Source organism: Balaenoptera musculus, chromosome 14 (assembly GCF_009873245.2).
Source record: "Balaenoptera musculus isolate JJ_BM4_2016_0621 chromosome 14, mBalMus1.pri.v3, whole genome shotgun sequence".
NCBI lineage: Eukaryota > Metazoa > Chordata > Mammalia > Artiodactyla > Balaenopteridae > Balaenoptera > Balaenoptera musculus.
The window spans coordinates 562,718-582,452 of NC_045798.1; the positions used below are offsets into that span (position 1 = coordinate 562,718).

A 19,735-nucleotide genomic window follows, 5' to 3' on the forward strand; every position below is an offset into this window, starting at 1 on the left:
CTGCGCTAAGAGGCTCTGGCTTAAGGCCCAGTGGGTCACGAAACTATCGATAATTCCCCGGGACGCGGGGCCACGATGGGGAGATGGCCAGGGGAGGGGAGCTTTGCGCTCGGGACAAGTGGCCGTCACTGGAGAGACTTACTCCGCGTGGTCTCCCCCAAAACTCTGATGAGAAGTGACAAGAGGTGTCGGCTACCCGGGTAGGGTTTTAGATTAAGTCTCTAGGCGGCTAATCCCCGAGGTGCCACGGGCTGAGGGCACGCACGCCCCTGGAAGCGCTTTGTGGCTTCAGTAATGTGGCTGGAGAGAAAGTGGGCGCTTTGTGGTACCGAGGTGGCGAGCGGTGAACGCCGGTGGCTAGAGCCTCGGGGCGGCGTGGGCCCTGCAGGACCCGCGGGCAGGGAGCCCCGAGCGCTGGGAGGTTTGCTGGGGAGCAGGAGGGCGGGGGCGCTGCGTCCTGCGGGCGTGAGGGGCGCGGGAGGGAGGGAAGACCCGAAGGTTTGGTTTTTGCAAAATATAATAGAATAGACAAACCTCTGAGAGTGTGACTGACGAAAGAGGAGACACCGGTGAGCCCGAGGAACGTGAAAGACAGAGACTCAGAGGAAAGACAGTTTTAAAAACTGTAAGAAGCGTGCTGTGTGGACCCATTCACTTGATGCGCCCACATTCCTCAGAGAGCAGACCCATTCCCAGGAAGATAAAAACTGCCCAAACTGTCTCTAAAACCAGGTAGTAATGCTGAAGAGACTGGTTACCCCCTAAAATCAGAAACGGTCAGTGCCCCTGCCTGGCCGGGGGCAGGCTCGCCAGGACCTCCTTGGGGGACAGATGTGGTCACAGATGAACGCGACATCCTCAGAAAGATGTCGGCAAGGTTGCCAGGAAACGCGTTAAACAGCTACAGAGGCACAGGAAACTAAGTCTCAACTTCCCCCTCAGGACTCGGAGAAGCAGAATAAAATTTGGTCACCAAAGAGCTGTTGCGGGACTTCCCTGGTGGCACAGTGGTTAAGAATCCGCCTGCCAATGCAGGGGACACGGGTTCGAGCCCTGGTCCAGGAAGATCCCACATGCCGCGGAGCAGCTAAGCCCGTGCGCCACAACTACTGAGCCTGCGCTCTAGAGCCCACGAGCCACAACTACTGAGCCCACACGCCACAACTACTGAAGCCCGGGCGCCTAGGGCCTGTGCTCCGCAACAAGAGAAGGCACCGCAATGAGAAGCCCACACACCGCAATGAAGACCCAACGCAGCCAAAAAAAAAAGAAGACCTGTTGGGTTAAAGCGGTCAAGTGTGCAACTTACAAAACCATTTTAAAATTGAGTGCCTGGCTCAAGGCAGCGATGGTCATGCAGGAGAGCACAGGGTTTGCTTGGTCAGACTTGGCCATTTCACAAGAACTTGAGTGTGTAAGCACAAAGGCGGTTCAGTGTCAGGACAGCTGTTTGTGCGATGTGTGATGTTACCGACTCAAGGAGAAAACCCACACGGCCAGCTAATAGATCTAAAACACCTGTGTCTGATTTAAAAATTAAAAAGGGAGCTAACAAAGAAGAAAACCTGGTGACTGAACATCAAACTACCCACTGTCTATGTACAGCACGGAAGTGCCTGCCCCGGGGCGGCACAAGGGGACAGCGCAAAGACGCTGGAGGACAGCCACTGTTCTCGCCTGAAGATGACCTCCCAGTCTACCTGCAACGTAAGAGAGCCAACAGAAAGGCCGGTGGAGCTGGTAGGAGGTTTGGTCAGCACCTCGGTCGGGAGAGGTCCGGTTGTGTTGCCTTGATGAACAGCCCCACGTCTCAGGGCTCTGCTCTGTGCTTTCCCACCACGAGCCCCACAGAGCAGCCCCCTTGGGAACAGTCCTGGGCGCTGAGGCCCTGGGGGGTGCCACACCAGCGATCGAGAGCCCCTGCTCAGAAGCAGCTTATGCCTTTCCGCAGGTGACGACAACCAGGGCGAGTCCCACAGCTCCATCCACCCACGGGGGCCAGTGGTACGGCCTTCCTGTGCACTTGGAGGCTGGGGGGTGCTCGGCAAGCAGCACCGATGCCACAGGAAGGGAGCGAGACCCACGGCAGACACGCGAACCAGGAGCTACTCTGCACCATCGTAATGACCAGCACGACACGCAGCTTTACCGAAAGCATGAAACACCTAGGAGTACACACGAGAAGCTGCGAGACAGCTGGAGAGAATTAAAACCTTTACCAAGAGACAGAAGAGGAAACTTAAATACATTAGTGAGAGTCCTGTGATGGATCAGGAAGGATCAACATTGTAAAAGTGTCAATTCCTCCCAAATTTGTCTATAAATCCAATGCTATCCCAATATAAAAGTGACAGGAAAAAACTAACAAAATTTGACAAGCTAACCCTAAAGTTCACATAGAGAAATTGTCTGCAATAACAGCAGCAAACTTCACGCTCACAGCCTCCCTCAAGGCCTCCCACCTCCTTCCTGGGTCAGGAGGGCGTCCTCCTGGGCCCCTCTCTTTCTCTTTCACTTGGTTTACACCCTTATTTTACTGGAATATTTCCTCCAGTGGCTTGCAAACAAAAGACGCAGGGAATGAATGTATGTCTGAATCCTTGCGTGTCTGATACGTCTTTTTCTTGACTGGTATTTGGCCAGGATGTTTTAAAATCGCGTCTTTAAAATGTCCCACTGCACTTAGCTTTCTTCCCCCCCCCGCCCCCCAAAATTCTATTAGTTGGATGATGGACATCCTGGAAAGGCCGTCTAAGTCGTTCACCTTTTCTCACATTTTCAACTCACTGTCTTTTTGTTTTTCCTTCTAGGGGATTTTATAAACTATAATTTCTATCTTTTAATCCTTTTATTGAAAAATTTTATTTGACAATCATTTAACTTCACAGACGCTTCCCAAGGGGTGGCACTCCAGCACGGACTGTGGGTCCCTGGAGGTTGGTGCTGCCTTACAGACAACGGTCCCTATGGGCCACTTGCGTAGACCACGGTCGTTGTTGGGGGATGTGCCAGCACGGAGGGCGCTCCCCAGTGGGCAGAATTCCGTTATTGATTTTGCTCCACCAAAAATCATGCCCTTCTGGTTGACACTCCATTAGAGAACACGATCCCTTGAAAAGGATGTCCCTTAGGGATGGCCTGCCCCAGGGCAGATACCAACACTACCCTGCAGGTGACATGCCGCTAGGGGCCCTTGTCTGGGAAAAGGCAAGCAGCACAGGCCTACTCTCCTGGTCCCTACGGTTCAATGCAGACTATGTCCTTTGGCTTTAACTCAAGTATTTTATTCCTTCACGTGATATCCCTGGACTCCCAAGTGGTCTCGGTCAAGGGCAGACCCTGAATTGCATCCACCCTGCAACTACACCTATGGGTGGGGTCCCAGAGCCCTGGGCCTCTGCTTCTGTCTGCTCCGCAGGGACCCTGCAGTGGGGTGGGGCGTAGCCCAGGCCACTGGGTGGACCGGCCCAGGGTGGGTGTGGTCGTGAGCCTCCCCAGTCCATCACAGGAGAACTCGGTGACGGGTTGCTCCTGGAGCTCTGCTGTGTAGGCTACAACTGAGACAAGGGAAAACCAAGGAGTGAGAGAGGAAGGCACTGTGGCCCGGTGGGGCTGGTCCCCGGGAACCAAACCCCTTTGGAGAAGCCCCTGGCTGGTGCTCCAGGGCACAACGGTGACCAGCTTGTCCCTGGGAATGAAGGGCACCCCCAACTCTCCATGGGGACCGTCATGGGCTCAGAGGCCCTGCTTAGGCCCTGGCTGCTCACCCAAGGAGGCCAATCCACTTGGGGTACAGTGCCAGGGCCCCATTTCTAAACCATGGCCAGGGCAGGGCTAAGGGCCCAGCGCTCAGCGCAAGTAGCTGCGGTCCCCACTGCAGGGCAGGCGCCCCCTCGCCCTTCTCCTCCGGCAGGTGGCGGCAGCCAGCTGTGCCCCTGCTCCCCTGCTCCCCTCCTTCCTGAGCTCTCCCCTCTCCAACAGCCGCCACCCGCTCTGCTGGGGCAGCGGGGGGCAAGGCCCGCCCCGCCCAGGACATGCACCCCGACAGCCAACGCACAGAGAAGACCAACCCAGCGGACAAGTTCCATACAGGGGAGATGTGGCAGATGACAGGGTGGGGACCACGTGACCAGAGCAGAGTTGAAGGCCAAGCGAGAGGTGCCAGGCAAAGGTCAGAGGGAGGAGCCTGAAAGGCCCCGGGGGAACGGAACGGCCTGGGGGAGCGGGGCGAGGTGAGGCTGGTGACGAGGACGGCGCTCCACTGGGCAGCCCTGGTGGAGGTAGCAGCCAGAGTGCGGGAGGGAACTGAGGGTGGGTGCGCGACCCCCAGCTGTCACAAAGCCCCACAAAACACTCAACCACCTGTCCATCCAAAATCAAGGCTGTATTTACCTTCATTGGTTGATGTGAGAACAGAATGTTTAAAATAACCGGAGTCTACAGTGGAAACACGGGGTTGAAGATACAGAACCGAACAAAGCAAACAGCTACAGATGGCCGAACCAAGGCTCACACGCCGAGGACACAGGTGTGGATGCCAGGAAACAAGGTACGCTGACGACAGGGCATGGTGACATTCACGGGGTTATGAAAGTAAGACTGAAACCAAAAGGAAATCATGCCAAGGCCTTGGCCGGTGGGAAAACACGAGACAAACGTCTGCTGATGTCCTCCGTGAGAAGAGACAGAAGTTATTTCTTTTGTGCCTTTAGCCTTTTCACCTCCCAAAGCCTACTTGTCTGGGGTGGATCCCGAGGACACCGCCGTCAGCACACACGTCCCAGGGCCGCTCCGTGGTCCCCCCGGCGGCCCGGCCGCCCTGACCGCTTGCATAGTTGAAGGACGCTGCCGCAGTTAAACGTCTGAGGGCATTTCCAACTGACAGCGGGTGGGTTTTTGTGACCATGTTAAACAGATAACCAGAGGAGTTTCTAGAAACCGTTTTTATAAAGTCTACCTAGGTTAAGAATTTAATAACATCATATATTTATATTAACAGACTATTTACAGTTTGTGTTTTTTTTTTAAAAAAACAAACCGAAAAAGAAACCCTTTTACACTTCTGCATAATAAGGCAAATAAAGTTTTGTACATTATTAATTATCCTAATATATATCTGTAACTTCGGTTCCAAGTACCAAGGGAGGGCCAGGGCCGGGCCTGAGTGGGGACCTCACAGTGCGTTGGACAAAATGACCGTTTTCTTCTCCATAAATAAGACAAAAAAACCCCCTGGGGCTCTGAGGCCATTAAATCGCAAAACCAAACTAAAAGTTAAAAAGCAAAAGTCTCTTTTTTGTTTCATTTAAATGTCTAAAGAGCACAAAGTTGAAAAAAATACAAATCTATTAAAAACGCTTCTCACCTGTGGGAAAAAAGGTACAAACTTGAATTTTTTTTCCAGTAGCCTCATTCCAAGCTCGGAAAACTAAAGATCACCCCCAGAAAAGCTGTGTATGACACCCCGACTCCACGGGCTGCGAGTGGAAGAGCGAGCGTCGCCCCAGGGCCGATGGAACTGTGCTTAAGTTCTAGAAACAGACGTTTAGGTTAGTCCACAGCAGTGCGTTCGTTCGTGGAGGGGCCTCCGCACACGCGGCGGGCGCGGCCCCGCGGCCACTACCGCGCCTCCACCTCCTGGGGGTTGCGCGAGGGGGAGTAGTCGCGGGCCTCGCCGGGCGCGCGGGCCCCGAGCGGCGTAGTCCTGCTCCGCGGCGGCCCCGGGGGCGTGGGGGGCCCGGCCGCGGCCACCAGCGGGGGCGGCGCGCCGAGGGAGGCGGCGGCGGCCGGCGGGGTCCGCGCCAGGAGCCCGTTGTGCAGCGCGGCGGCGGCGGGCGCGAGGCGCGGGTAGTGCAGGGCGCCCAGCGCGGGAAGCAGCGCCGTGCCGTCCAGGTGCGCGGCCCGGGCGCGCTCCAGCTCGTCGCGGCGCGCCTCCCGCAGGCGCTCGGGGCTGTAGTCGTGCGGCTCGCGGTCGCGATAGGGGCGCTCGGGCGGCTCGAGGAGGGCGGCGGGGCCCGGGGCGAGCGGGGCGCGGCGGGGCGGCTCTGGGCCGCGGTAGGCCTCCCGCAGCGGCTCCCAGGCGAAAGCTGGGCGCTCGCGGCCCGCGGGGCCCGGGCCAGGCTGCGGGGGCGCGTCGCCGTCCTCCCCGCGCTCCTCCTTGACCTTCACGTCGCTCTGGGGCCGCTCGGCCGCCGCCTCGAGCGGCTTCGTCGGCTCACGGCCCAGGAGGCCAGCCAGGCGCAGGCCGTCCCCCAGGGCCGCCTTGCTGGGCTTGGCGCTGTCCTCCCGGGCCGGGGAGCGGCTCTCCTTGACGCGGGGCTCGGCCTCGCGCTCGGCAGGAAGCCCGGGCCGGCCCGGCTCGCCCTGGCCGCGGAGCAGGAGGCCGCTGCCCGGGTGGCCCAAGGCGGCCGCGGGCGAGGTCCGGCTCAGCAGGCGCGTCTTCTCCAGGAGGTCCCTGGGAGCGACAAGACAGAGAGCCCTCCTCAGCCTGGCGGGACACCGGGCAGCGAGCCCCCCTGACACCAAGCTCCCACCTCAACGCAGCGAGGCCACTGCCCACCGTAGTGACCTCAGAGTCCTTGCGTGCGTGCGTGTGGGGTACGCTTAGCACCCCGGGCTCCCATGGAATCACTGCTAGTGGCACCCCGTACACACATGGCGACCACAACCCACATCCCCACGCAGGTTACCCCACGACCGTCTCCCCTCCACAAGCACCACGGAGACCGACTTTGCAGTAGAACCGCAGAATGCTCCACGGGGACCCAGGCCGCTGAGCCCCTGAGCCAGGACAAGTCCTTCAGTGAGGAACGTAGGGCAGTTCCACCCAGGCCCCAGATCCGCTGCAGGGACAGGGTCCTGCAACTCCTTCCTCGTGGGCAGTGTGTGGCCTGGCTGCGGTCACCGCAGTTCCGCCCGCCCCATCGCAGGCTGGTTCTCACCCGAGGCGCCACCCTGTACTTTACAGTTCTTTGCCTCTGAGCTGGGAGCACAGCGGGCACGGCCCCCACCTTGATGAGGGGCTGGGAGAGCAGCTGGGCTTGAGTGGGTCAGATCCGAGGCTCCTTTTCCCCTTGGGAGTCTCCAGGTCCCCCAGACCCCTGCCCAACCCTCAGTGCTGCACCTGGCCACCATCTCTGTGGTGACAGTGCTGGCTGTAGGATGCGGGCAGGCCCTGGGCTGCTCCCTGGCACCCTTCCTGGGTCCGGCGACACACGTCCCCACCGCCTTCTAGGCCGATTCTAGGTCGCCTCCTCGCTCTCAACCTCCACCCTGTGCCCCCAGTACCTGGCACGCAGCACTGCCCATGAGTGAAGTGCCCCAAGTTCAGGACTGGGGGGGGCGGGACCTGGGTGGAAGGGCCCCACAGGGAGTCCTCCTCTGCTCCCGTCCACGTGGCGGGCCACGGCTCCTCAAGAACACTCAAGTCCCAGCCTCTGCCACTGACCTGAGAAGGTGGCTCCCACCTCCCCTGCCCTGGCCTAGCTCTGCGGCCCATAGGGCTGGGGGCAGGGAGGCACGCACAAGCTCAGCCGCCATCCACCTGCCCTGCCCACGGGCGTACCTCCCAGACTCGGTCCCCCTGGTGGCTCAGCAACCCCCTGCAGCGTGCAACGGCATGCTCTGCCCTGCTGATCTGCGCTCCCTCGAGGCCCCGCTGTGGTCCACAAGCCCACGGTCCCCGCCAGGGCCTCGGAGGGAGTGCACCCCCGCCCTGCATGGTGCCTGCCCAGACCCTGCGCTAACAAGAGCCCTCCGTGCGGGCGGAATGGAAGGTGCTTGGGTATGGGGGGCCCCTTCCCCTAGTCTTTCCCGGTCCTGAGGGTGCAGACTTCACACCCTCCCAACCGAGGAGACTGAAGGCAGAGTTCAGCGTGCCCCGCGGGCGGGTACCCGGGACTCGGCGGAGCTGCCTAGGGGACGCGGGGGTGGGAAGCCGGCAGGATGGGGGAGCGAAGGGGCCCCACTCACCGCTCCTCCCTGCTCTTGTCCAGCTCTCGGTCGTGGTTGGTCAAGGCTGAGACCCGCTCGGCGTCTACAGGCTTAGGCCACGAGGGTGGCGTGGGGAAGGAGGGCGGCGCCCGGTGCAGCCGGTTCCAGGCCTCGCGGGGGCTGGGCAGGCCGTGCAGCGTGGGGCCCTCCTTGGGGGCAAAGAGGCCGCCACCGGAAGCTGGGGGGTGGGTGGCGGTGGGAGCGTGAGGCCGGGTCGCCAGGGAGGCGCACACACACGGAGATTCCCGACCTCAGACCCACAAGTGCCCCAGGGAGGCGGCGAAGAGGGTCCGCGCGCCCGGCGTCAGGGCGGCCCGGGCCCGCGCAGGCGCGCGCGGAGGACAAGGTGCGTGCCCATGCGCGAAGTGAGGGCGCATGCGCGGGGAGAGCAGGGGGCGCGGTCACTCACTCAGCGCATGGCTGCCCAGGCCTCCGAAGGCGTTGCTGCCCAGGCTCCCCAGGCCCCCGAAGGTGCTTGATCTGCTGAAAGGGTCTGTGGGGGAAACGAGGGCTCAGGGGCCTCCACGTGCGCACTGGACCCTCCCCCCACCCCGTGGCTCCCGAACCTGGCAGGTGCCACCTCTGCAATCTGCGGGGTACCCGGGTTCTTGAGGTCATCTCCCCACCCACCTGCATCCCGGCAGCCCTGAGGTCAGCACAGGCCAGCCAGACGGCACGGACCTCAAAGAACACCTACCTGTCAAGTGACCAGTGGGCAGGAAGCTGCCAGGATGGGCTGAGGGTCCGAACGGGTTGGTGGTGGGATGGGCAGCACCTGGGGAGGGGGACAGGTTGATGGAGGCCGGAGTGCGCCTGGGGCCTCGGCTGTGGCTCCTTCCAAGGGTGGCTGCTCCTCCCACTCCAAGCACGTGACCAGGTAGGAGGTGGGCCTTCATCTCCCTGGAGCCTGGAAGACCCCGAGGGGGCGGAGCAGGGAGGCAGGTGCTGACAGCAGCGGAGCCCCCAGAGGAAGAAGGGCAGAGGAACGGCCTGCGATCGAGCCTTCAGGGGGCTCTCCCAAAGCCAGCGGCCCTGGAGTTTCCAACCAGAGCTACAGCCCCGGTCACCTAACAGTGGGTGCGGCCTGGGTGCTGACGGACACTGGCCCGAGTCACGGCTGCCAGAGGCCGCAGCTCCTCCTGCGGCGTCCCCTGGCTGCAGGCCACAGCCCACAAGCGTCTCGGCGGCAACAGCCCCGGCTCCCCCGACGCCCCCCAGGACCGAACCTGGAGGGCAGCCGGTGGGCCCAGTCTGGAGACGGGGCTGAGTCAGGGGCCAACTCTGCTGCTTAGGGTGCCCCGCCCCGTAGCCTACAGGTGAGTGCCTGGCGAGACCAGTGACGTGGGCGCCCCCTCGTGTCCCTCCAGCTCCCTGCACCTGTGGGGACCCCAACAGTGGCGCGCTCCTGTGTGCGTCACCGGCGGGCTCCTCCACCCACACGCAGGTTCTAGCTCCCAGGGAGCTCCCAACTAGAAACTTGACCTCACCTCCAAGTGACCCTGAGTCAAAGAAGTTAGGAAAACAGCTGGCCCCAGGGCTAAAGAGGATGGTGTATCGACGAGGCCATGGGTGGGTGCGGAGCACAGAGGGGCCCAGGCCACAGCCTGTGGGCTCTGGCCCAGATGGGAGGCCCTCTGCTTTCTGAAGGGCCCTGACGCCTGGCTGGGGTCTGGAGGCCATCAGGGCAGTGGAGCTGGGGCTGGGAAGAGGCGCCAGGCTCACCAGGCCAGCCAGCATGACCCCATCCACACCCGTCACGCCAGTGTGCCAACGGGCTGCCCGCATGCACCACGTGTCCACGTGCAAGGGGCAGCGGGTGGGGGTGAGCATACATGAGCTCGGAGGAGGGCGGGGGGAGGTGTCCGAGGAACAGTCAGGGAGGGCTCTCTGAGGAGGTGACGTCCTTTGAGGGCCTGACAGTTGGGGAGGAAGCAGCAGCAGCCCCGGCGCGAGGGCTCAAGGCCGCTGACCTCAGCAAGGCCTGCTGCTCGGCTGCCCTCGGCCGGCATCTGGGAACCCGGGTTCCAGGAGGTTTCTCGCTTCCCTCTGATAGGAAGGCCTCACGGACGCTCAGGTTGCTTGTGCAAACAAGGTGGTCTGTGCTGAGCACCTGCTTTCCTTCTGGGAGTCCGGGTTTTGGTCCATGCAGGCAGAGCTGCCTGCGTGACCGGCCCCCAGTAAGAACCCTGGGCGCTGGGTCTCCACGAGCTTCCCTGGGAGACAGCACCTCGCCCTGCTGTCATGGCTCCTCGCTGGGGAATGAACTGCGTCCTGGGGCCCCTCGGGGCAGTGCTCAGGAGGCACCCGCCCATTTCCACCCTCCCCCTCCTCCTTGCCAACTGCTGTGTGTCCCTCGGCTGCAACGCATACAGCCAGGGCTGGAGTGTGACTTGTGCTGAGTCCTGGGAGCACTGCGAGCCTGGGGGTAGTCCCAGGGACCCTGACACAGCAAGGCTGTGGCGCGGCTGCTGGCGGGGGCGAGCACAGGGGTTCCGGGAGCCGTTTCCCACCTTTCGGAGAAAAGCCAGACCCTTCCTGGGAGGGACATCGGGAAGGACGCCCCAGAGAGGAGGGCATCCTGGGCAGAGTCCATGCGGGACTCAGGTCAGCGGGGGGGGAAGTCTCCGCGGGGGGAGAAGCTCGAGGAGGGCAGGGCTGCCAGACCCCTCCGGCTACGGCCGGAGAAACAAGAACGCTGCCCGAGCAGCCGGAGCCCTCTGGCGCCGGCACCAGCCAGAGGGAAAAGGCGAGAACGCCTCCGCCCGCCCGGCCGCCCCCTGGCCTGCATGGCGGCTGAGCCCCCAGCGCCCACGGGCCAGGCCGCCTTACCTGAGCTGGAGAGGAGGGGCCGGGCCAGGTCCTGCGGGTAGTGGAATCCGGCGAACACACCCGGGGCGGGGGGTCTGCTGAACAAGTCCAGCTTGGCGCCCGCGTCCAGTTTGTGAGGGCCCAGCTGCATCTGCAGGACAGGGTGTGCGCAGGGGCTGCCAGTGAGCTGACAGCAAGGTGGGATGCCATCTGCTCCGCTGGCCTTGCCCAGCGGGCGGAGACAGGTAAGATTTATCCTGACGACGTTTCAGCGGACGCAGGATAACCGAACGCCATGTGTGATGACACAAGTTCCTAATTGAGGTGTTTCACTCCTTTTCATGCGCTTTTTGAAAGCTGGTGTGTTTACACTTAAAACACATCTCAATTTGGATGCTACATTTTCATTGGAAATACTTTGTTTACACTTTGTAAAATTAGGCTGGAAAAGCATTCCCATACGCAAGTCGTTCCAGTTTTCCAATGACTAAATTTAGCTTCAGTATTAAGATTCAAATTTATTAAAGTTAAACAAAACTAAGAAGCCAGTCCCTGGGTCACAAGGGCCGCAGGAGGCATGGGGCTAGGTGAGTTCTACCTGCCGAGATGGCAGTGACAGAGCGGGTGCTTGGGCCCTAGCTGGGGGCCCTGCCCACCTCCTTCACTGTGCCTTCCAGGTGGCCCTGTCTGAGCATCTGCATGTTGAAACGCACAATAATCTGTCATAAACCCCTTTCTGTGACTGGTCCTTTGTAGCATATTTAGGACGTGAAGATATTGTGCGTGGGGTAACGTGTTATCTGAGATGGCAGAGGAGAGCATGGAGACCCTTCTGCAATACGAGGGCAGGGTCCGTCCTGGCCCCCTCAGCGCCCCGGCCCATCGCCCCAGCCGTGGGTCCCCAGGTCTCCCACTTCCCTGTGTCGCTCGGCCAGGGTGCCTGGCACCACCTGCCGGGAGGGGGACGGCCTCGAGCTGGGTTCCTGTTCACCACCTGTCCCCCCCCCCCCCGCAGGGAGCACGCAGGCTCCGTGAGCACTTTTGGTCGTCTTTGCCCCTGTCTAAAAGCCCAGGCACACAGCAGGCCCAAGTGCTTATAGACACCTGGGGGGAAGAAGGGGGCAGGGCCAAAGGCTCGCTGGGAGGACTCGACTGATGGTGGGGAGGCCCGCAGGGTCAGCGCCTCCCAAACCCCTGCCTGTGTCACCCTGGGTGACCAGGCGGTAAGTGGCCTTGAGTTCCCCACACACTGCCGTCCTGTCCCCTCCCCAGCTCCGACCCCTCACAGCCCGGCACAGCGCCTGGGCGAGGGGCACCCTCTGAGCCGCGGGCCTGGCCGCAGGATGAGCAGTCAGGCTCACCTTTATCTTCTGCTGATGGTGGTAGATCTGCCAGGCGATCTGCACGTGCACGGCACACCACTTCCCGGGCTTCTGCGACAGGGCGGGTGACGGGCTCAGCTTTGAGGCCAGGACCCCCTCGCTCCCCCCACCCCCCGCCAGATTCCTGCTGTCACAGCGCACCCCTGTGGCCACTCAAGAGGCACCCAGAGTCCTCCCTGGCCTTGGACCTCCCCTGAGGTCCCGCCAGGCCCCTCCCTCCCAAGGTGAGGCAAGCAGGCGTACACACACTCACCCTGACTGCTGCCCGGTACGGGTCTGACACCTGCCATTGACAGAGGAAGAAGCATCAGACCCAGGCTCTGCAAGCAGCCCAGCCCCGGGGGGTCGGGGGAGAGCACTATGCGGGCCTCCACGAGGGGCCACGCTGGCGGGAATGCCCGCCAGGGAAGCAGGGAGGCACGGGCACCGCTGCCACCTACCCCGGGGGCTTTCTGTAGGAGGGTGTGAACAGCACTGGCCTGGCCTGTTAGCTCGAGTGGGTTTGAAGTCTGAGAGGAGAGAGGGACAGGGCACGAGATGACTTTGCAGGCCCCACACCCAGGTGGCACGAGACCCCCCAGGCGCCACCCAGGGGCGGCCTGGCCTCCCACCATATCCTACCCAGAGGTTTCTGAAAAAGCTCTTGACCGACGTGCCTGGGCCAGGGTCTTCCCCAAGGCCCAAGGCAGGCCCGCTTCAGGTTAGGTGAGCAGAGCAAGCCCCGTCCCTGGTCCTGGGGCCTCAGGGGGTGCTTCCTGCCTGGGCCTCCTGCAGCGAGGATGGCCCTGCGCTGCTGCCAGCCAGACCCCGCTGCTGTGCTGCTCCTCCCACCCCCAACCCCGAGCGCTGCCAGCGGGAGAGGTGAGAACGAGCGAAGCCAGGCTCTCCCGGCCCCGTGGGGCACACAGGGCCCCACCCAGGGTCAGGATGTTCTGCACTGAGATGAAGACCCCTTGGGGGCCACCCGGGATCACGACACACACAACCACGTGCGAGGCGGCTGGAGCTGCCCCGGGATGGGAAGGGCTGGCTGGGGTGGGGGGTGGGGGGAGCGGTCCTGCAGACCCCACCCACAGTGCCCACCCCCCTCCTGGGAGCAGCTGGTACCTTGGGCTGAAAAGCACCCTGCAGGGATCCAAAGGGACCTGGGTGTGGGAGCAGGGCGGGCAGTCCTGGGACGGCTGGAGGGAAGGGCGGGAAAAACTGCAAGAGAAGGCAGGAGGGGCATTCCAGGGGCCTCGCCAGATGCTTGGACGCCCAGGGCAGGGACGCTGGGCCCAGCCCTCTGGTCCCCACTCCGTCACCCCTGCGCTGGGTGGGAGGCTACACGGACACGGCACAGTCCCGCCGCCCTCCACACCCCTCACCCTGCCTGGACAGCCCAGAGCGCGCAGGGACACTCACGTTGGAATGTCGGAAGTAGGGACTGTCCAGCTTGGGCGTGTACTTGTCAAACTGGAAGGGAAGGAGGCAGAGAGTGAGGCCTCCGTCCACGCGGACGCCCTCCGCTGGCCAAGCACCCACCCACGCCCTCGGGCCAGGCAGTGGCCACAGTGAGGCTGGTGGCCTTAGGCCAGCTGTCCCCTAGGCTCCCCGAGGGTGCTGCCCTTTGGCCTTCCCTGTTTTAGTGGTCCCAGCACGGGAGGCGCAGACTCGCCCATCTGGTGTCTGTGGCCATGACTGGGGGGGCGGGGGGGGGAGGGCATGAAGCCCAAGGCTGGTGGTTAGGCTGCAGGACACACCTAGGCCACTGGCAGACTAGTCAGTGACAAAGCAAAGCTAGGTGGGAGCAGAGGGGACCCTGCCCCACAACAGCTGGCTCAGGGGATGGGACCTCGAGGACCAGGAACATGGGAAGAGGCCTGGCTCCCGTGGCCCCTCAGTCCTGTCAGGCCTCCAGACCTGCCGCCCTGCTGCCAGCGGAGACACGGAGGACCCCACGTGGGTGCCACTGGCCCCATGGCCATGTGGACACGCGGTGCTCCCCAAGCCCGAAAGAACGGCTCAGGATGGGGAACCTCATGGCATGACCCGGGGCGGGGGGGGGACGGGGACGAGAGGAGGGGCTGGACGGACAGCCAGACGGAAGGGGATGGTGTCAGCCTGCATGCGTGCAGAGAGCGTCTGCGTGTGCCTGCTGCGTGTCCCGCGCCCGGGCCGCCCCCGCCCGCCCGCCCGCCGGCACGCAGCCTACGCACCGGCGGGGGTGCGGCGGGCGGCAGGAGCGGCGTCGGGGGCGGCCCGGCAGGGAAGGGGGCGAATGTGTGTTGGTGCTGGTGTGTGTGCTGGTGTGTGTGTTGGTGCTGGTGGAACTCCGCCCGCAGCAGAGCTCCCGGGCCCAGGGGGGCGCTCTGGACCAGAAAACGCGCGTTCAGCTCTTGCCTGAGCAGCTCGTGATCTACAAGAGAAAAAGAGAGAGACAGAGAGGCACGTCGGCCGCGGGCTCCCGGCGGGGCGAGGCGGATAGTCACCTGCTGGCACTCCCGGTTTCGGCAGGCCAAGCCGTGGTGGCCGCTCGCTACGTGCGGGCCCCAGGGTGGAGGTAAGAGAGGTGCCTGTGACCAAGTACCAATCAGAATCCCCGAATGAGGCTGGCAATACATGATTGGCTGGCTGAATGAGATCAACAGGCTGGCATCTAAAGGCAAGAGAGAACACCGTGAGCCACCCTGGGAGCCCCTGGAGACAGCCCTGAAGGGGAGCCCTGCCCGTCCCAGCACCCCCAGACCAGTGTCCTGGTCCCATCCTGGGGCACTGAGCTGCCCCCAACCCAAGCTAGGCCGACAAGATTTTAGAAAAAAATTGGAGACCCACAGAGAAATCCTTAGTGACCTAAGATTTGGCCGTGAGGGGGCCCCTGCTGGAATCAGGGAGGGAGAGAGAGGCCAGGCTGGGCCAGGCCAGCTGCTGTTCACCTGGGGCCCCTCTCCTCCACAATTCAACCCTCCCCCCTCCCCCGCCCCCCCAGCAGCCCAGGGACGGTGGATGGGAAGAGCCACGGCAGGCCCCGGGAGCCCTCACTACCATGACCACGGAGCAGCTCCAGGTTTCACCAACTCCCTGCCCCAGACTGCCTGACCAGGCCTGGCAAGGGCTCAGAATGGAGCAAGGGACGTGTGTATCCGTGTACGCGTGTGTGAGCACCTGTACCTGTGTGTGTGTGTGTGTGCGCGCGCGCGCACACACAACCGAAGCCCTGGCAGGAAGCTTCCTCTGCCCTGGGCAAGGTGGCCTGCTAGCGCTATGGGCTGCCGGGGGGCTGCCATCCAGCTGGGTGGGGTCTGGAGGGCCAGGTGATCACTAAGGATACAGACCTCGGGGGCTGGCCCCCTCCCCAGGGGCCGCGTCCCTCCCCCCGGGGATTAGGGTCCCAGAGTGCAGGGGAACAGTGACCCCGCTGCCCCACCAACGGCGCCCGGACCTACCGGCGGGGTGTCCTGGGATGACCAGGCTGTTGGCCGGCAGCGCCGGGGGCGGGGGCAGTGTCGGGGGCGCGGCGAACATGGCCGCCGCGTGGTGCTGGTGCTGGGCCTGCGAGCGGAGCGCCAAGTGTGAGGTAGAGAGGTGGGGGCCCGGCCCGTGAGGCGACAGGGACGCGTGCTTCGCGAGCCCCAGGCTGGCGCCGCTGCTGGCGCTGCTGCTCCTGCTGCAGGGAGGGGCGCTCAGTGCCCGGCCGGCCGCGCGCGCCCCACGCCCACCTGCTGCTGCGCAGGCCCCGCCCCGCGCCCACCTGCTGCTGCGCAGGCCCCGCCCCGCGCCCACCTGAGGCTGTGCAGGCCGTTGTGCGCTGCCGCGCCAGGGCCCGGGAAGGCGCCCGGGGGGAGAGGCACGTGCGTCGGGAGCGGGGCCCGGGTCTGCAGGGGCGCGGGCGGCGGCTGCGGCGTGAGGCGGGGCAGGGCCGGGGCTTCCTTCTTGACGGGTGGGCTGGACGGGGCGCCGGGCGCGGGGCCGGCGGAGGGCAGGACCGGCGCGGGGCTGCGCACAGGGGGCAGGAAGGGCGGCTCGGTGCTCAGCTCGCGGCTGCGCTCCAGGCCCGAGACTTTGAGCGCCGCCCCGGCCTTGGCCTCGGACTTCTCGCCCAGCGTGGGTCCTGCGGAGAGCGGGGCCGGAGTGAGCTGGGGTCCCGGCTCACTGAATGCCGTCCAGGGCTGTTTCCGACGGGGAGACACGCGGCGCGGAGCTCCTGCCCACAACACCTCGGTACCCCCGCCCCCCAGGCTACCTGCCCTGAGGGCCGACCCGCAGGGAGTGTCCCTGCACCTCCTGCCCACGGAGATCCCAGCGCAGGGACTGTCCCGGCCCCATTGTACAGAGGGAGACCGAGGTGCACGAGGGAGCCGGGCCAGGCAGGGCGCTGGGCTCCCAGCTCATTCTGTCGCCCTTCCTTCCTCCGGCAGGAGCTTCACTCGTGCTAGCAGCTGCTCCTTCTGGACCCACCCGGGTGACCCCTGGCCTAAGCCCTCTGTGGGCCCTTGCCCTGGGGCAGACTTCCGGATGACAAGCCTTGCCTGGTCTGCCGGGAGGAAGCTGCCGCGGGCCAACACTGCCCCCCTCTTCACCGCCCAGAGCCTCTGCTCCCCTGCGAGCTGCGGGCCTGCCCTTGGGCCGTGAGCTCCAGCCAGCCGCCTGCTCACTTCAGACCCTCCTTTTGAAACGGCTACAAGGGAGGCCTCAGGTCACATACCCAGCAGCCAGGCGGGGGCAGCACCACCCATGTGAGCCGCTTTGCCTGCAGGGGGCAGCATCCCGGTCCCCAGGAGGAGTGGAAATTCACGTCGCTGGGCTGTGGGCTGACCCCGTGGCTGCCACGCTGAGTGAAGAGCTGGCCACAGACTCCCCTGCGGCTGCAGGGCAGTGTGACCCAGGCTGGCAGAGAGGTGAGAGGTCTGGAGCCTCTGGGAAGTCTCCTTCCCTAGGGCGACACCTCCCTCTGCCTTGGGTCTGTTTGCTTAGGGACGCACCTACAGAGGAGGCCATTGCCACCACTCCTGCAACAAGGACAGGAACAGAGGGCCGCTGGCTTCAGCCCACCTGCTGCTCACAGCTGCCCAGGGGCGCTAGCCCTTTCTCCCCTCCTGTCTCTCTCACATCTCCACACGAGGCCCTCACAAAGTAAGAGCAGGCATCAGGATGGAAAGAGGCAGGCACGGGCCATGCAGACCTGGACGTGACCCCACGTGTGCCACCAGTGCCCCAGCCCTTCTGGAGACGCCTGGAACCTTCTAGAGCCTCCTGCCACTGGAAAAGCACTGCTACTCATCACCCTCCCGCCCCGCCACCTCTCTGGGTACCTCAAAGCCCAGAGTTCCCTGAACTCTGCTGAATCATAACCTCCAAACCTGTGACTGTGACCTTATTTGGAAAAAGGGTCTTTGCAGCCGTAATCAAGCTAAGAATCTCAAGATGAGATCAGCTTGGAATCGGGTGGGCCCTAAATCCAGTGACGGTGTCCTTGTAAGGGACAGAAGAGGAAGAGGCCTCATGAAGGCGGAGGCAGAGATGCGAAGGATGCAGCCAGAAGCCCGGGGATGCCCAGGTTTGCAGGCAACACCAGGAGCTGGAAGAGGCAGGAGGCACCCCTCCCCTGGAGCCTCTGGAGGGAGCGCGGCCCTGCGCACACTTGACTCCAGATTTCTGATCTCCAGAACCGTGAGCAGGTGAATGTCTGTTGTTTCAAGCCACGCGGTTTGTGGTCATTTGTTGAAAGTGATACACCCTACGTTAGTTCCGGCTGAAATGCCAGCTGAGCATGCCTGGCTCCTCGGAGCCTCTGGTGGGCCGCCTTACCCAGACTCCCCAGCAGGTGTCTGCTCGGCTGCAATGCTCTGACTGGAGGAAGGGGCTTCTCGAGTTCAAGGCACGTAGAGGCCGTGCCCAGCTACCAGGCCAGCAGGACCCATGGTGCTGCGGGTGCCCCAAGGCCTGTCCTGTGTGCTCACATCCTGAGGGAGCCCCCCCCAAGCAAAAGGGCCCCTTCTCTGTGCTGGGCCCAGGGAAGCCCCCTTCCCGGCCACAGCCGACAGCCGACAGGCTGGGTCACAAAGGCCTATCCTGGCCTTGATGGGACCGTGGCCAGGCATCCACCCTCCAGAGCAGTGCCGGCCAGAAGAGCTTTGTGGGACAGTGAAATGCTGGGTACCTGCGCCATGCCACTCGGGGGTCACTGGCCAGGGCCTGGGTGTGCTGGCGGGGCCGCATCCCGAGCCAGGAGCTGCTGGCCATCCCAGAGCACCTGAGCCCGTGAGCCCGGGGAGGGCCGGGGAAAGTGCGCTCCTCACGGTCCCCAGCGGTGCAGGGACCCCACTTTGGGAACCGCCGCTCCAGAACTGCCCAGCTCTGGCCGAGACACTGGCCCTGTTCCCAGCTTCCCTTGTCTCCTTGTGGTTTTCCCGGGGGGTTGGCGGGGGGGGCGGGCTGCATCCCTCAGTAAATGACAGCACCCAACTCCTGCCTGGGGCTCTGCACCTGAAACCCAAGACAGAGCCTAACTTGGGGGCCGCCACGGACTTCAGGAATGTGTCCTGTCCCTTCCTAGAGGCCAGGAGCCCAGGAACACACTTACCTTTATCGGCTGCCGGGGCAAAGAGCTTCTCAGAGCCCACAGACGCCTGAAAGAAAGAGAGGAGGGTCAGAGGCCAGAGAGACCTACAGGGCTGGGGTGAACCTGGCCCTCACCCCCTGCCCCCGGCACCCAGGAAACAGGTCTGGGCAGGTTCTGCGCACACAAGGGCCGCCCAGCCTGGCAGAACACATCCTTCTGGGCCCACAGCCCCCATGGAGGAGGGTGACTACGCCCAGTCCCAGCTGCAAGTACTCGGACACAGGTCATTCGGCCTGTGACCAGGGAACCAAGGACGCCCCACTCAGCAGGGATGCAGGGGCTCAGCCTGGCCCTGCTGGGTGGGGAGCTAGGACTTGGGAATCGGGGCGCCAACCCGCGGAGCCGGCACCAGGAACCTGAGGGCTCCGCTGGGCCTGGCACTGGAGGTGGCAGGGTGGGGGGAGCAGAGTAGGGATGCCCGCGCCCCCCAGCCCCAGGCTGCAAGACACCACGTGCCATGCCCCAGACATGCTGAGTCACAGGTCTGGGGACCCCGGCCACCATGATACACTGAGTGTCCAGGGTGGAGTGGGGTCAACCCACTTCAGGAGGGAACGTGGCAGTTTCTGATGGGCCCCTGGGCCGCTCGGCCTCTCCCCTCCGGGGGAGACGCCCCTGTGTGTGCCGGGCCTTGGTGAGGACCGTCAGGATGAGGATGTGGCCCACCCACCGGTTCACAGCCGCAAGCCTGTAAGGCTGTTCTGAGCAGATCTTTTCTCCCTAGCTAGTGTTGTTTTAAAACAGTTTCGCTGAGATATGATTCACGTACCATACAACACGCCCACTGAAGGCACACAGCTGTGGGCAACCATCACCTCCACCTGTTGTAGAACATTCTCAGCACCCCGGAAAGAAACCACATGCCCTTCAGCTATCGCCCCAATCCTCGCACCTCCCCCTGCCCTGGGCACCGCTACTCTGCTCCCAGCGTCTCCCGATGCCCCCATCGTGG

At 63.4% G+C, this 19,735-nt stretch overlaps 1 protein-coding gene across 13 annotated transcripts in view; it reads right to left on the reverse strand.

Moving 5' to 3' along the window:
* Nucleotides 1-4,365: 4,365 nt before the first annotated feature.
* The window catches only part of FBRSL1 (fibrosin like 1), an 86,175-nt gene continuing 70,805 nt past the window's right edge, over nucleotides 4,366-19,735 (reverse strand). For 3 of the 13 annotated variants that reach the window (XM_036874741.1, XM_036874740.1, XM_036874737.1), the window contains 14 exons: nucleotides 18,745-18,790; nucleotides 15,945-16,272; nucleotides 15,608-15,828; nucleotides 14,381-14,820; nucleotides 13,587-13,637; nucleotides 13,290-13,385; nucleotides 12,623-12,691; nucleotides 12,436-12,465; nucleotides 12,162-12,233; nucleotides 10,822-10,951; nucleotides 8,690-8,767; nucleotides 8,402-8,485; nucleotides 7,972-8,170; nucleotides 4,366-6,454 (listed from right to left, as the gene is read on the reverse strand). In XM_036874741.1, the coding sequence (XP_036730636.1) occupies nucleotides 5,620-6,454; nucleotides 7,972-8,170; nucleotides 8,402-8,485; nucleotides 8,690-8,767; nucleotides 10,822-10,951; nucleotides 12,162-12,233; nucleotides 12,436-12,465; nucleotides 12,623-12,691; nucleotides 13,290-13,385; nucleotides 13,587-13,637; nucleotides 14,381-14,820; nucleotides 15,608-15,828; nucleotides 15,945-16,272; nucleotides 18,745-18,790 (2,679 nt within the window). In that variant the 3' untranslated portion in view covers nucleotides 4,366-5,619. The remainder of the gene's footprint in view (nucleotides 6,455-7,971; nucleotides 8,171-8,401; nucleotides 8,486-8,689; nucleotides 8,768-10,821; nucleotides 10,952-12,161; nucleotides 12,234-12,435; nucleotides 12,466-12,622; nucleotides 12,692-13,289; nucleotides 13,386-13,586; nucleotides 13,638-14,380; nucleotides 14,821-15,607; nucleotides 15,829-15,944; nucleotides 16,273-18,744; nucleotides 18,791-19,735) is intronic. The other 10 variants (XM_036874745.1, XM_036874739.1, XM_036874738.1 and 7 more) reach the window with 10 other exon arrangements.